At 44.0% G+C, this 11,694-nt stretch overlaps 1 protein-coding gene across 29 annotated transcripts in view; it reads left to right on the top strand.

The window, feature by feature from the left end:
- The first annotated feature begins 256 nt into the window (after positions 1 to 256).
- Positions 257 to 11,694, top strand: part of rims1b (regulating synaptic membrane exocytosis 1b) — a 68,162-nt gene continuing 56,724 nt past the window's right edge. For all 29 annotated transcript variants that reach the window (XM_047579385.1, XM_047579382.1, XM_047579412.1 and 26 more), the window contains exon 1: positions 257 to 485. In XM_047579385.1, coding sequence (XP_047435341.1) covers positions 319 to 485 — 167 coding nt within the window. In that variant the 5' untranslated portion in view covers positions 257 to 318. The remainder of the gene's footprint in view (positions 486 to 11,694) is intronic.

The raw sequence follows: 11,694 nt of genomic DNA, 5'->3' as shown, positions 1-11,694 counted from the left end.
CCGGGCAGGTGGAGGGGAGAGGAGGGCTACGACAGGGGGGGTGGGGGGGAGCGACGACGAGAGAGTGCTGGGAGAAACACCCAGAGAGAGGACAAACAAAAGCACAACCGAGGGTGCCTGCGACCATGAGCGGCTTGCACTGTTCGCTGCGGCTGCCGCTGCCGCTCTGCCCGCGGACCATGTCGTGAGGTGTGGCTCGGGAACGCTCCGGGGAACCTGTCAGCCGAAACGACACGCCGAGGAGAGGGGGGAGGAGGAGGAGGAGGAGGAGGAGGTGGTGGTGGTGGTGGTGGTGGTGGGGCGGTGGTGGTCGAAAAGATGTCCGCCTCGGTGGGGCCCCAGGGCGGCCCTCGCCCACCCACCGTGCCGCCATCCATGCCGGATCTGCCGGACCTCAGCCACCTCACGGAGGAGGAGAGGAAGATCATCATGGCTGTGATGGCTCGGCAAAAGGAGGAAGAGGAGAAAGAACAAGCCATGCTAAAGTAAGGGCAGCATTTCCTTTATTTTCCCGCGGAAGTTAGGAGACGTTCAAGGTAGAAAGATGCGTCCTGTAGCTGCTCGTCAGAACCCAGCGGTACCACCACACGCCCATCGCACCCAGTAACCACCAGCGGATCATCTGCTCCGCTCCGCCGTCATCCTTCACTTGTAGATTCGACTGAAAGAGGTGCTGTGTGTTCCCAAACATGTACCTATCGATGTAAAGGAGCACTGGAGCAGTTACGGCTCAGTTTTCCAAAAGAAGCCCCCCTTCATCTTGGCAAATAGGGCTGCTGGCAGCCTCAGAAGAATTCAAACGGGTTCAATCAATAAATTAATAGAAGACGCGAGCGGGGGTGACCCGAAACAGGGTCAAACGTGTTACAGGTGTAGATAGGACTGTGAGGATGGGGTGTGACAGAGCTGGAGGGAGGGGGGAGGGGGAGGAGGAGGAGGAGGAGGAGGACGGGGGGTGCTTGGGATGAATCATAGCTTCATCCATCCTTCACCCACTCGTTTTCATCAATGGGGACTGCACCCCATCCCTCAGTTTACACATCAGTACTGCTTTCCTTTTTACGCACGCATGCAGGATGGAGGGGGCTTCATCCCTGTAGGCTTTCTGTAAGCTCGGAGCGTGCGTGTGTGATACACAGAGAGAGAGAGGGAAAGGGACACACACACATAGAGAAAGAGAGAGAGAGAGAGAGAGAGATCGCTTTAGCATTAATGGGAACAACAATGACATTATAGCTCATGGGCCCGGAGCGATCCAAAGCGTTTTAAGCCCCGACCGAGGGACGGCGGCGAGGCGGCGTCTTCGTCTCCCTCAGCGGAGAGCAGAAGATGGGGTGTGGTTGGGAAGCTAAGCAGGCCTTACCCTGACACGATACACACGATAGAAATATCATGTAGCCAGCGCGCATCTATACGCCGACGTGTCGCCTAATAATCCGAGCCGCGGGAGGACGAGAATGATACATTTGGGAGGGGAGCTGAATACCAGCAAATGAGCGTTTTGAGGGTCTGACAGGAGGAAGCTATTGCTCACTTAGAGAGACATTACTGAGGTTTATCAGCTGCCTCTGACAAAGGCTTGCTTTGCAGTTTGATGCCTTGGGGGGCTTCCAGCACAAGCAATCAGAACCACCAGCACTAAACGCTAACCTGCTCCATCCACACTGAAACCTGTGAGGGCCCCCTGGCTGCTTCTGGCTTCCTAATAAGGGATGTTGCCATTGCAGGCGTGCAGCATCATGTAGCTGGTAACACTCTGGCTCGCTCTCATTTTAATGGCTGTTTTCATTTCCTGACTGCAGCCTGAAGGGAGGCTGGGCGAGGGGGCCGGCGTTGGGCCCCTGGAGAGGAAGTGATGTATTTAATGTTCCATGAGGCACAGGCAGCAGGTTTAGTCAATAATGGCTTCATCATCTGGCTAATCATTACTGGGACAAGAGCAGCGTGGACAAAGGACAAATGTGGTTTAAGAGAAATGTGCAGATAGTAGGGCCCACATTACATTTTTAGATACCCACAAAGATAGCAGGTGCCTTTACATGATTTACAGGACAGATGAATAAATAGCATTGAAATGTCATTCTAAATTCATCTGTGAGTGTATTATTGGTAAGATCAGCAAGATGTGACATCTCTTTGGCAACAGAATGCGAAGCTTGTTGTTTTAAAATCTTTCAGTCATTTAGATGAGGATGCCATCCAGAACTACTTACACCGATAAAATTGGCTTTACCTCCCAGAAGCACATAAAGCAGCTTGAGCATCTTAAAGACAAATATAGATAGAACAGCAGTCCGGTGTTTGTGTATGTGGGTCAGAGAAAAAGAGATGGGAAAAATTATGAGGAAAAACAAGGGAAAGAAAAGCATACAAATTTAGGGCACCACTCAAAGAAAAAAAAGCACAAGTGGAAACAAGGGCAGTTTCTTGAAGATCCAAGTATCTTATTCAGTTTTAAAAGACTGATTGAGTCCGTTGACACCCAGATACTTATCTGTAGTTTGAGGAAAATGTTTTGATCCTGTTTTCTATCCCCGACAACCGCTACTCATCATCGTTGTCAGCCAAAGACTCCAGTCTCAAGGTGTGAACAGAGGTGAACCTTCTGTACCAGGACCTGGGCGACTGAGAAACATCACAGACATGAAGTTGTAAAGTCTTATCATATATCGTTTGTAATTTGTGGCCCCATCACTAATGCACATAAAAACCAGTCTTTGCAGGTTCAGTTTGGTCATGAGCAGCGTAACCACACAAATCTCGGTGTGTAGCATTAAAAAGACAAGCTCAAGCCTACGTGGCCACAAATGGGTTTGGATGATGGATTAGAATACAAGATGAACTAAGTAAGGGCGATTTCTTATTAAGTGGAGAAGCTGTGTACCAGGATATCCATCAATCAGTTATCCATTATCCTGTAGAGGGCCGCAGCTTTTTGCCAAATAAAAGCGATATTTCTGAAATTTCAATAAAGTACAATTGCGTTTTGTACATGTTTCCATTCCACAGATGTTTTGTGAATCAGCTGTGACTCTCGTGTAGTCTCCCATAATTGTCTTAAATTCTCGTCACGCCAGACTTCACTTTGAGGAACATGGACCTCAAATGAACTGATCACATGGTCCCCTGGGTCATCTCCCAGTAAACGTTTATATCGATACGTCTGAAAAAACACCTCATTAGAGCGTAAAAATGTTTTGTTTTTGTTTTTTTGCGACATTTAGGTTTTGCGCATTTCTAGGTGTAATGGAAACGCAGCAATTGTCTCTGAGCTTCATTCGTTATTCCCCATGTCTTTATGCACACAGCTGAATAACAAGTTGATTGTGATTGATCAATAAAGATTTCCACGTTTACTCAGAAACGGAGAAAGGAAAGGCACTTAGTTGACGTACATGTTGCTGCTAAATTGGCCTAAAATGCTAACAACTACTAGGAACCGCTGCAATACGTAACACTTAACTCTGATCATAGGGGTAGAAAACAACAGAGAGGCTGCTAAAAATACCACAAGTGTAGTCTCTGCTTCGCTTTACCTTTCATTTATTTGGCCTTTACGCATAAGATCTTATAAAATAACTACCAAAAATGTATGCTGTAAATCTCAATGTTAGAATCTCTTGAAAGCAAACACTGTCTATAAGAAGGATGAACAGCAAACGACAGGTTCCATGAGCAGCAGCAATTCACGTCCAAAAAAAACAACATTCAGTACCTATTGTACGCTAAGATGTACGCTATGATCTCAGCGCAGAGCAGAGATACCTGCTCTGCGCTGTCCAATCAGATTGCAGCGCTGCCTGAGACCTGAGCAGCCGGCAGTGATAAGGTCATGCTGCTATCAGTCCTGACTTTAACCTCCAGCATGAAAGAACCCAAAGTGTCCCAATCAGCTGAGTCAGAACACCTGCTTCTGAGCTAAAAGGTGGTGGGAAGTCAGCACCTGGGCTTTCCTCCTCTGATTCAGAGCGCCAATGGACGCCTTGTCCTCGTCTAATACACTACAGACTTCAGAGACTCCTTCCATCGACTCGCTAAACCTCCATTGACGTCCTAATCCAGAGGATGTTAGTGGAGCGGAGCTGTCATGCTGTGGGCAGTGAGTGAAAGGCTGAACACAGCAGTGGCTGACATCTCTGATACAGTAAAATTAAAAAAAAAAAAAAAATCCCTTAATCACAACAGGAAATCTTTTCAGAGAACGCTGCTTTAAGTTCCCGAACTCCCATTGGAGCTTTTGAGGTTTCCAAACGTAAATATAGAAATAACTTAAAATATTTATGCGCTCAGCAGAGAGACTGTAGACGTTTCCGACCGGGGGTTTGGATGCACGCGGGGCCGAGGGTTAGAGTGGCAGAGGAAGTTAATGGGACTAGTAAGCACTGCTAGTAGTAGTACTCACTCAATCCACTGGTTTCTCACCACGGCTTTGTTCTTTAGTAACTTTTATGTCTTCTTTGACTCTTTTCTGAGTGCAGCTGAATTACCCGGCGCAGATTGTTTCTTGCACCAGATGGACAGAAGAAGAAATCAGGACTTGGGGCACAGACGGAGGGAGAGGAGGGAGGATTTAGAGGTTTTTACGGATTAGAGCGGTGGAGGGAGAGAGAGAGAGAGAGAGAGAAAGAAAAGGGGGAGACTGTAAGAAAGGGAAGAGCTTCTGTAAGGGGTCCCACACACACACACACACACACACACACGCTGCTAATCTCTCTTTACCAGGGCTGCAGGCTGCAGGGTGCATCGAGGGGGCAGTGAAGCCCTCCTCGCTGTCCGCTGTCTGATATGGCTGCTGTTGTCCAAGAGGTCAAATGTAGTTGGGAGACAAGGTCAGGAGGAGGCCGAGATGTTTCAGGGGACATAGCTTCACTGCTGTTCTAATGTGTTGCTCCTGGATTTGACTTATTTTTCTTTCTTTTTACTCAATGCTGCACTAATCAATATTTACATACTAACAGTGGATCGAATGACTGGGTGTGAAGTGAGAGCTGTTGCCTCCCAGCGAGTTATTTCTGGCCATGTTTATAAGTACATGTACCTAGACTTGATCAGTCATTGTGATCATAGACTTCCACTTAACTGATGCCAAATGAAATGATCGGATCGGACATTTACATCAATCGCTATAAAGTGGCTCTGCTGCCATGGAGCATCAAATCTGATGGAAATATAATAGAAGAAAAACAAGGTTTCCCCCCAACTTCAATAGTGATCCTTCAGTTGAAGAAGATGACCAAGATGTTTCCATATTTCCATATTAACGTTGCTGTTGTCATTGATTTCTGCTTTGTTTACCGGTTGCTTGGCTACCCCCATGCTTCCGTCCCTCCTGGAAACTCATCACCTGACGTTTACCCTCACGTGGAACGTGTTCAGGATGAATGGATTTATTCCAACCAGAGAGAAGCCACCAGATCAAGCGTTTACGTGGTTATTAGGAGATTAGATTTTCCTATTGAGCGGATTATCAGAGGTTTACACCAGGTGGAAGCGCCTCCTTTTTCTTTATTATTATTTTTATTCTTTTTTACCGCCTCCTACAGGATTGGAGTGTGTATCGGGAAGATTTGCAGCATGTTGTTAGCCTGCTGTATTCAGACTCAATTGGTATCAGAATATGAGTCTGTTACCACTTCATGTGGTGTGTGTCATTCACATACAGATCAGCATTGTATGTGACATACGAGGCATTCTCGGCAAATGTCTTAATTGCTGTCAATAACATTTACAACAGACAAAATAGTGGACTCTGAACACACCATACACCATGTCCATTATTTTGTATATACTCGTAATATTTACTTTGATTGTTATTTTTCTTCCATATATTTTTTATTTTGTCAAAGTTCAATCCTCTGCGTGTCCTGTACAGTTAATCAAAAATAAACTTCGACTTTGAGTCAGTGCTCCTTGATCGGGCACAATAATCTACTGTAAATAATACCCTGTAGCGTGTGCAAGTTTGAGATTGGAGATCAGCCTCATGATTGTTCTAATAAATCCGTCAACTTCTCAGACGTTTGTGCTGAAAACAGCAGCCGTTCTTATTCTCAAGTTGTGGAACGACTTGAGAATATGAACGGCTGCTGTTTTCAGGGTCTGGGGTAAAAAAAAAAAAAAAAAAACACGAAAAGAAGTTTCAGATCAGATGAAATGAAGAGAAACATTTTCAAAGCACACATAAGAGTTTCCAGGTTTCTGGGAGAAAAATGCTAATGTTGAATTATGGATCATGTCTGAAAATAGCACGCACTTGGAAGCGGTTCGTGAAATATTTAAGTATTCAGTTCAGCGGCTGCTGTTGATGCTCCGTTGAACTGTTTTTCTGTTGTTAACCTGTTTCGGTTTTGGCTCAGAGTTGATTTGGACTAATTGCAGTGTGTGCTGCTTTTTGCTTTGTACGCATTTATACGGTGTGCAGAGCAAGCCCGAGGTACTTTTATGCGTATTGGGAAAACATTTTATACAAATAAATGCTCCCATATACTCAAAATACCCCCACCTCCACATGCACAGCGCCCGCAGCTGTGGCCTGATAACTGCAGTCTTCATGACAAGTGAAGCGCTAATTCCACCACAGACGCGGACGGCGTGGCTGTCTCTTCAGCTGGCTGAGGCTTGCAGGAGGAAAGGACGCTGTTTGATGGACTGTGTTCCTGTACAGTGTGTCCTGTTGCTTTGTAGCCAGCCTCGACTCGTTTTCCAGACAGCTGGAGACAGTGTGAATCCATGCGCTTCATATGTGTACGAGTTTGCTCTTAATTAAAAGAACTCCAAAGCAGTCGGGTGTGTCTGCAACACCTGGAGGAATAGGAGTTGGTGTGTGTGTATGTGTGTGTGTGTGTGTGTGTGTGTGTGTGTGTGTTAGTTGCAGGAACATGATTTGTGCCTGTGTTTGTGTCTGAAAGAGCAGCTTTGTTTGTTCCTCCAGGTTTTTCACAGTTAAACAAAATCGAAGAAAAAAAACTAAACTCACTACTTTTTGCTCAATACGTTATTATAACTCTGCACGCATGAGTGCACTAAATGTGTGCCAGAAAGGCAGACTGAATTAAATATGAATTTAATTAATTATGGATGATTTTATTTGTATTAATCATACTGTAATGCTGTGGTCATTTTGTGTTGCAGAACGGATTCATATTCAGTCAGTGGGCAGCCTTCTCCACATACTGTGGAGTACTTCTGCTGTGTAGCCTGAGAGTCAGACCAGCCTTCATGCCTACCATTTATCGTTTTATCCATTTGGAACCGATTATGCTCCGGCAAATGTCTGCCAAGCCAATCGAATGGTATGGGCCAGCTCTGTTTGGTCGTAGAGAGAAGAGTAACAGTGATGTAGTCGTACGTGACATCTGGGCGCTGTGGGGTTGGATTTGTTAACAACAAAATGGCCTCTATTTAAGAAGTTAGTTGTTTATGGTTCGCTATCGTATTTGTCGTAAAAGATATTGGCAGCTAAATAACTTTAAAGGACAAACAATTAAAAGCAATCAAGGTATTTGTCAAGAATTCATCGAGTGTAGGACTATCTAAAGTGTGTGTAGAGATGTATTTTTTTCTTTCCTCTGTATCTTTTGAAGTGCTCCCTGTAATCAAATCCAAAAATTGATCTGGTTTGGATTAAGCTTGAGATTTAATGCTAATATTATGTGTCACGCAAGCCATAGACTTTTAAAATTATTTCTTTCAGTGTGTTAAATATGAGCTTGTCTAGGCTTATTGTTTTGCCTCATTAGAAAATAAACATGCACCTGTTGTAAGTGGGGGCCTTTGGGTCCTATGGGTTGAGGGGACGGATTTGGGATCTAGTGAATTTGGAGGCCAGGTCAACACTTTGTGCTGTTTTTCATGTTTTTTTTTTTTTAGTTGTTCCTAAGCTGTTTCTGTGTGTGTCTGTGTGTGTCTGTGTCTCTGTGTGTGTCTGTGTGTGTCTGTGTCTGTGTGTGTGTGTGTGTGTGTGTGTGTGTGTGTGTGTGTGTGTCAGGCTGCATCCTGCTGGGGATGGCTGCTGCCATCAAGGCGTGTCATTGCTATGGGGTGGGGGTGTCTGATCTGGTCTAGGTGGGTCTAGGTTAATTAGGTGTCAAGTAATATCAACACGAATGCAAGGTCCAAAAGTTTCCCATTAGAACATTGTATTATCACAAGATGGTCAATGATATTTACTTGTATTGTCATAATGTTTTGGCTTGACGGTGCATATTCCTGTGATTCTGGGTGGTTTCTAAACCTCCCCTACTATGACCTCTTTAACTTCCTCCTTTTGTGCGGATGTTGGTCCGACAAGTAAAGTCGTTAATCACTGTTCTATTTCTATTTTAACGTTAATATTAAGTGTTAAAATAGAGATACTATAACATAAAAGTGTCTCGCAACTGACAGACGTCTGCTTGGTGATGGTTCCAGTTTAGTGCTGAAGAAGTTGACTGGTGAGAATAGCTCATTGTCCTTCCTCTCATAAAGCCAGGCCTCATTAATTCAGCATTTAAAACGAAGTTCCATCTTCTGATGGGAACCATTTCTAGAAAGGGGGGTGGGATTATCACAGAATCAGTATATATACACATCTTATTCACTTCAAAACTCCTCTCTGTTTCTCTCTGGTAAACAGGACCAGGGCTATCTTGTGTAGCTTGGGAAACAGCCTTGTGTTTGGTGTGTTGATACAGCTGCACTGACTTGAGATCTGGTTGATCATTAGCTACATTCACGGTGACAGAGGGAACAAAGTGTGACAGAGGAGCAGATATGTCGTTTCACGCTCAAAGAGGAAGAGATGCTGGCTGGGCGGGACTCTTGAGTGAGTGTGTTGAGAGGGAGAGACCTGAGTGAGGAGCCTCTTTAGTGCTCCCAGACCTCCCCAACATTAAAGATTAATGAGAATGCATTCTGCTCGGGCTGACCAGGCTCTCTACATCTCTCTCCCTCCATCTCAGTGTGTGTGTGTGTGTGTGTGGTCAGAGAGGAAGTGATGGGATCGTATCATGGACGGCCACGCACAAAGCTGTATGAGATCAGCCAGTGCACAAAAAGCATCTCTTTACGCCTACTTAAATAACAAACTAAACAACGGGGACACACCTGTGACTGGAGTAACTGCAGCTTTGTGCAATTTCTGTTTCCCCGGTTGATGAGCATCTTGCAGAGACAAGAACAGCCGCAGCCTCTCACTCATTATTTGATTTGATTTATTTATTCATTCATTATTTTAGCCTGTAGTCATGTAAACATCTAAGGTCATAATGTGGTGTGAACAAGTGAAGCAAAAAAACAGTATCTTAAACATCGGATGTATGATGGACAAAGTCATTGGGTTTAAAAGGTGCCATCAAATTGTTCCAGTTTTTACTCAACTCAGTTTGTTCCTTAAAAGTGAATCTAAAGCAAGTAGAGCTCCCCCTGGTGACTGCCTGCAGTATAGACACCTTCATGGCGCTAACACTGTCACTTTTAACCATGAAAATGTTGCCTTGCTAAGGCAAAACACTAACTTAATGTTTTATAACATACCAGACACTGTCAGACATAAACAACTTTGGTTTGGCTTTGGTAATGAAAAGAAAGGACTGGAGTGAGACAGTCAACAACCGGCACACTTCATATCAGGTCAGATTAATATGTAATGCATCATCAGTTTCAGCCTGGATAACATCATGGATTACAATGAATTGTGACTGAAATTACGTTAAATTAATCCTTACTTAGGGGATTCTTGTTACATGTTAATGCTAACCATGAGCTAACATAACGTTAGCTTCGTGTTTCAGGGGTGTCCAAGCAGAAGTTGCATTTACTATATTACCGTCCACAGTGGTTCCACTTACTTCTTGTAATATCTTTGTTGGAGAGGCTTCACTTGATAAAGACAGACCACACTTCGTCCCCTCTGTGTCCTCGTTTGGTCAAATTGTCCATCCAGTGAGTGGAAGTGTAGGGGTCGGTGAATCCCATCAGTCAGAGTCAACTTTTTAAAATAACACTCACGGTCTCGGGGTGTGAGTGTCTTAAGACCCCGAGACCGTGAGTGTTATTTTAAAAAGTTGACTCTGACTGATGGGATTCACCGACCCCTACATACGTATATACTCTAAAATATGTGTTTCCCTCGTCCATTTGTGCCAAAACAGTCTCTTGTCTCATGTGCTAACTTTTCTTTTGCTTCATCAAACATCAGATTGTTTATAAAGAGTCTATAGGTCATAAGCTCCCCATCCTTCATGGTAGTGGATGGGACTTGGGCTGACCTAAATACTAAAATACATGTCTAACATTTTTTTTCATGGTGGTTTTGGATGGTTTCTGTCATTTCAGGTAGTTACTGTAACATTGATGCAGCTTTTTGGTTTCATTTTAGTTAGTTATTTGACGCTATAGAAGCAGGATGTGTCATAGTGGTCCGTACAGCAGTCCTGTAGGGCTGTGAGAGTTGTAAAAAAAAAATTAGAAAAATAAGTACAGTGTACAATCCAACATTTCTTTGCAGCTGGTGAAGGTAGAGCTCAGTATTAATTAAATGGAAACCAGACTGATTCTGGAGGAAGTTTGGTTGGATCATCGATGGATCATCAGACTCTGGCTCCGAAGGCCTAAGATGGCACCACCTGTATCCCCAGAAGGATAGTGTCAGCTAGGCTAATGCAAGAGAGTGGGGACACATTGTCCATATTTATATACAGTCTGTGGTCCAGCCTAATGTTGCCATATGTCAGATTTTCAGCTGATAGAAGAAAAAAATGTACACACAATTGGATAGTCCTCCAAAAAATCTGAGCCATTTTGTCAAATTCAACTCCATGTTGCTCAGATAATGTATATGAGCACATCACGGTTACTTGTCTGTCCATGAGCACATATAGTCCTCCCAAATTATTTGATTTGCCTGTGGAAGATCTTTGCAGGAGACTGTGGACGTCGTTTGGCTTCCAGCCCATATCATGTCATTAGCCAGATGATTCTTCTTCTGTGCCACTTACGTTTCATTCTTTCCTTTTCAGTGTCAAAACTACATTTAAGATCCATATTTCAAGGTTGCGTTGCTCATTTTTTGTCTGGTAAAAAAATCACTCCAAATGTTTTGTAGAGGAAATAGACATATGTCAAATTATTCTGTAGAGTGTTGAACACAGGACACAGGGGACAAAGGGAGGCAGGAGGAGAGGAAACATCAACGGCAGAACTTCACAGATGACTTGACATAGACAGAGGGAAAGGCAGGGTTACACACACACACACACACATACACACACGGGTCGATGGAATGACGAGACACAGGTGAAAGCAATGTGGGGAGGAGCACGCAGGCAAAAGACACAAGAAGAAACCGATTAAACAGCCAGAAGCAAAACACAGACAGGTTGCGTCTAAAGTGAGTACCTTAACATAACATTACATTATTTCACTAATGCAGCCAACTTCTTTAAAAATGTAATGCGGGTTTCAGGATGTTTCCACCAAATATTCTTTGGCTCCATTACACTCAAAAAGCTCCTCCCATGAGAAACTCATTTGTCTTGATGTCATTCCTTTTTTCTTTGCGCTCGTGATCCTCTCAAAATTCCTAATGTAGTCAGACTGGTGTAGTCAGACTCAGTTCTTATCAGAATATGAGCCTGGTAACATGTCATTTTTTACTTCTCTGTATATAACTGGATGGTCGTACAACCAATCAGAACAATTTAGTGGTAAAGAAAT

Source organism: Mugil cephalus, chromosome 2 (assembly GCF_022458985.1).
Source record: "Mugil cephalus isolate CIBA_MC_2020 chromosome 2, CIBA_Mcephalus_1.1, whole genome shotgun sequence".
NCBI classification, from domain to species: domain Eukaryota; kingdom Metazoa; phylum Chordata; class Actinopteri; order Mugiliformes; family Mugilidae; genus Mugil; species Mugil cephalus.
Note: the sequence above shows the minus strand (reverse complement) of the source record. Positions and strands in the feature narration are given on the sequence as shown.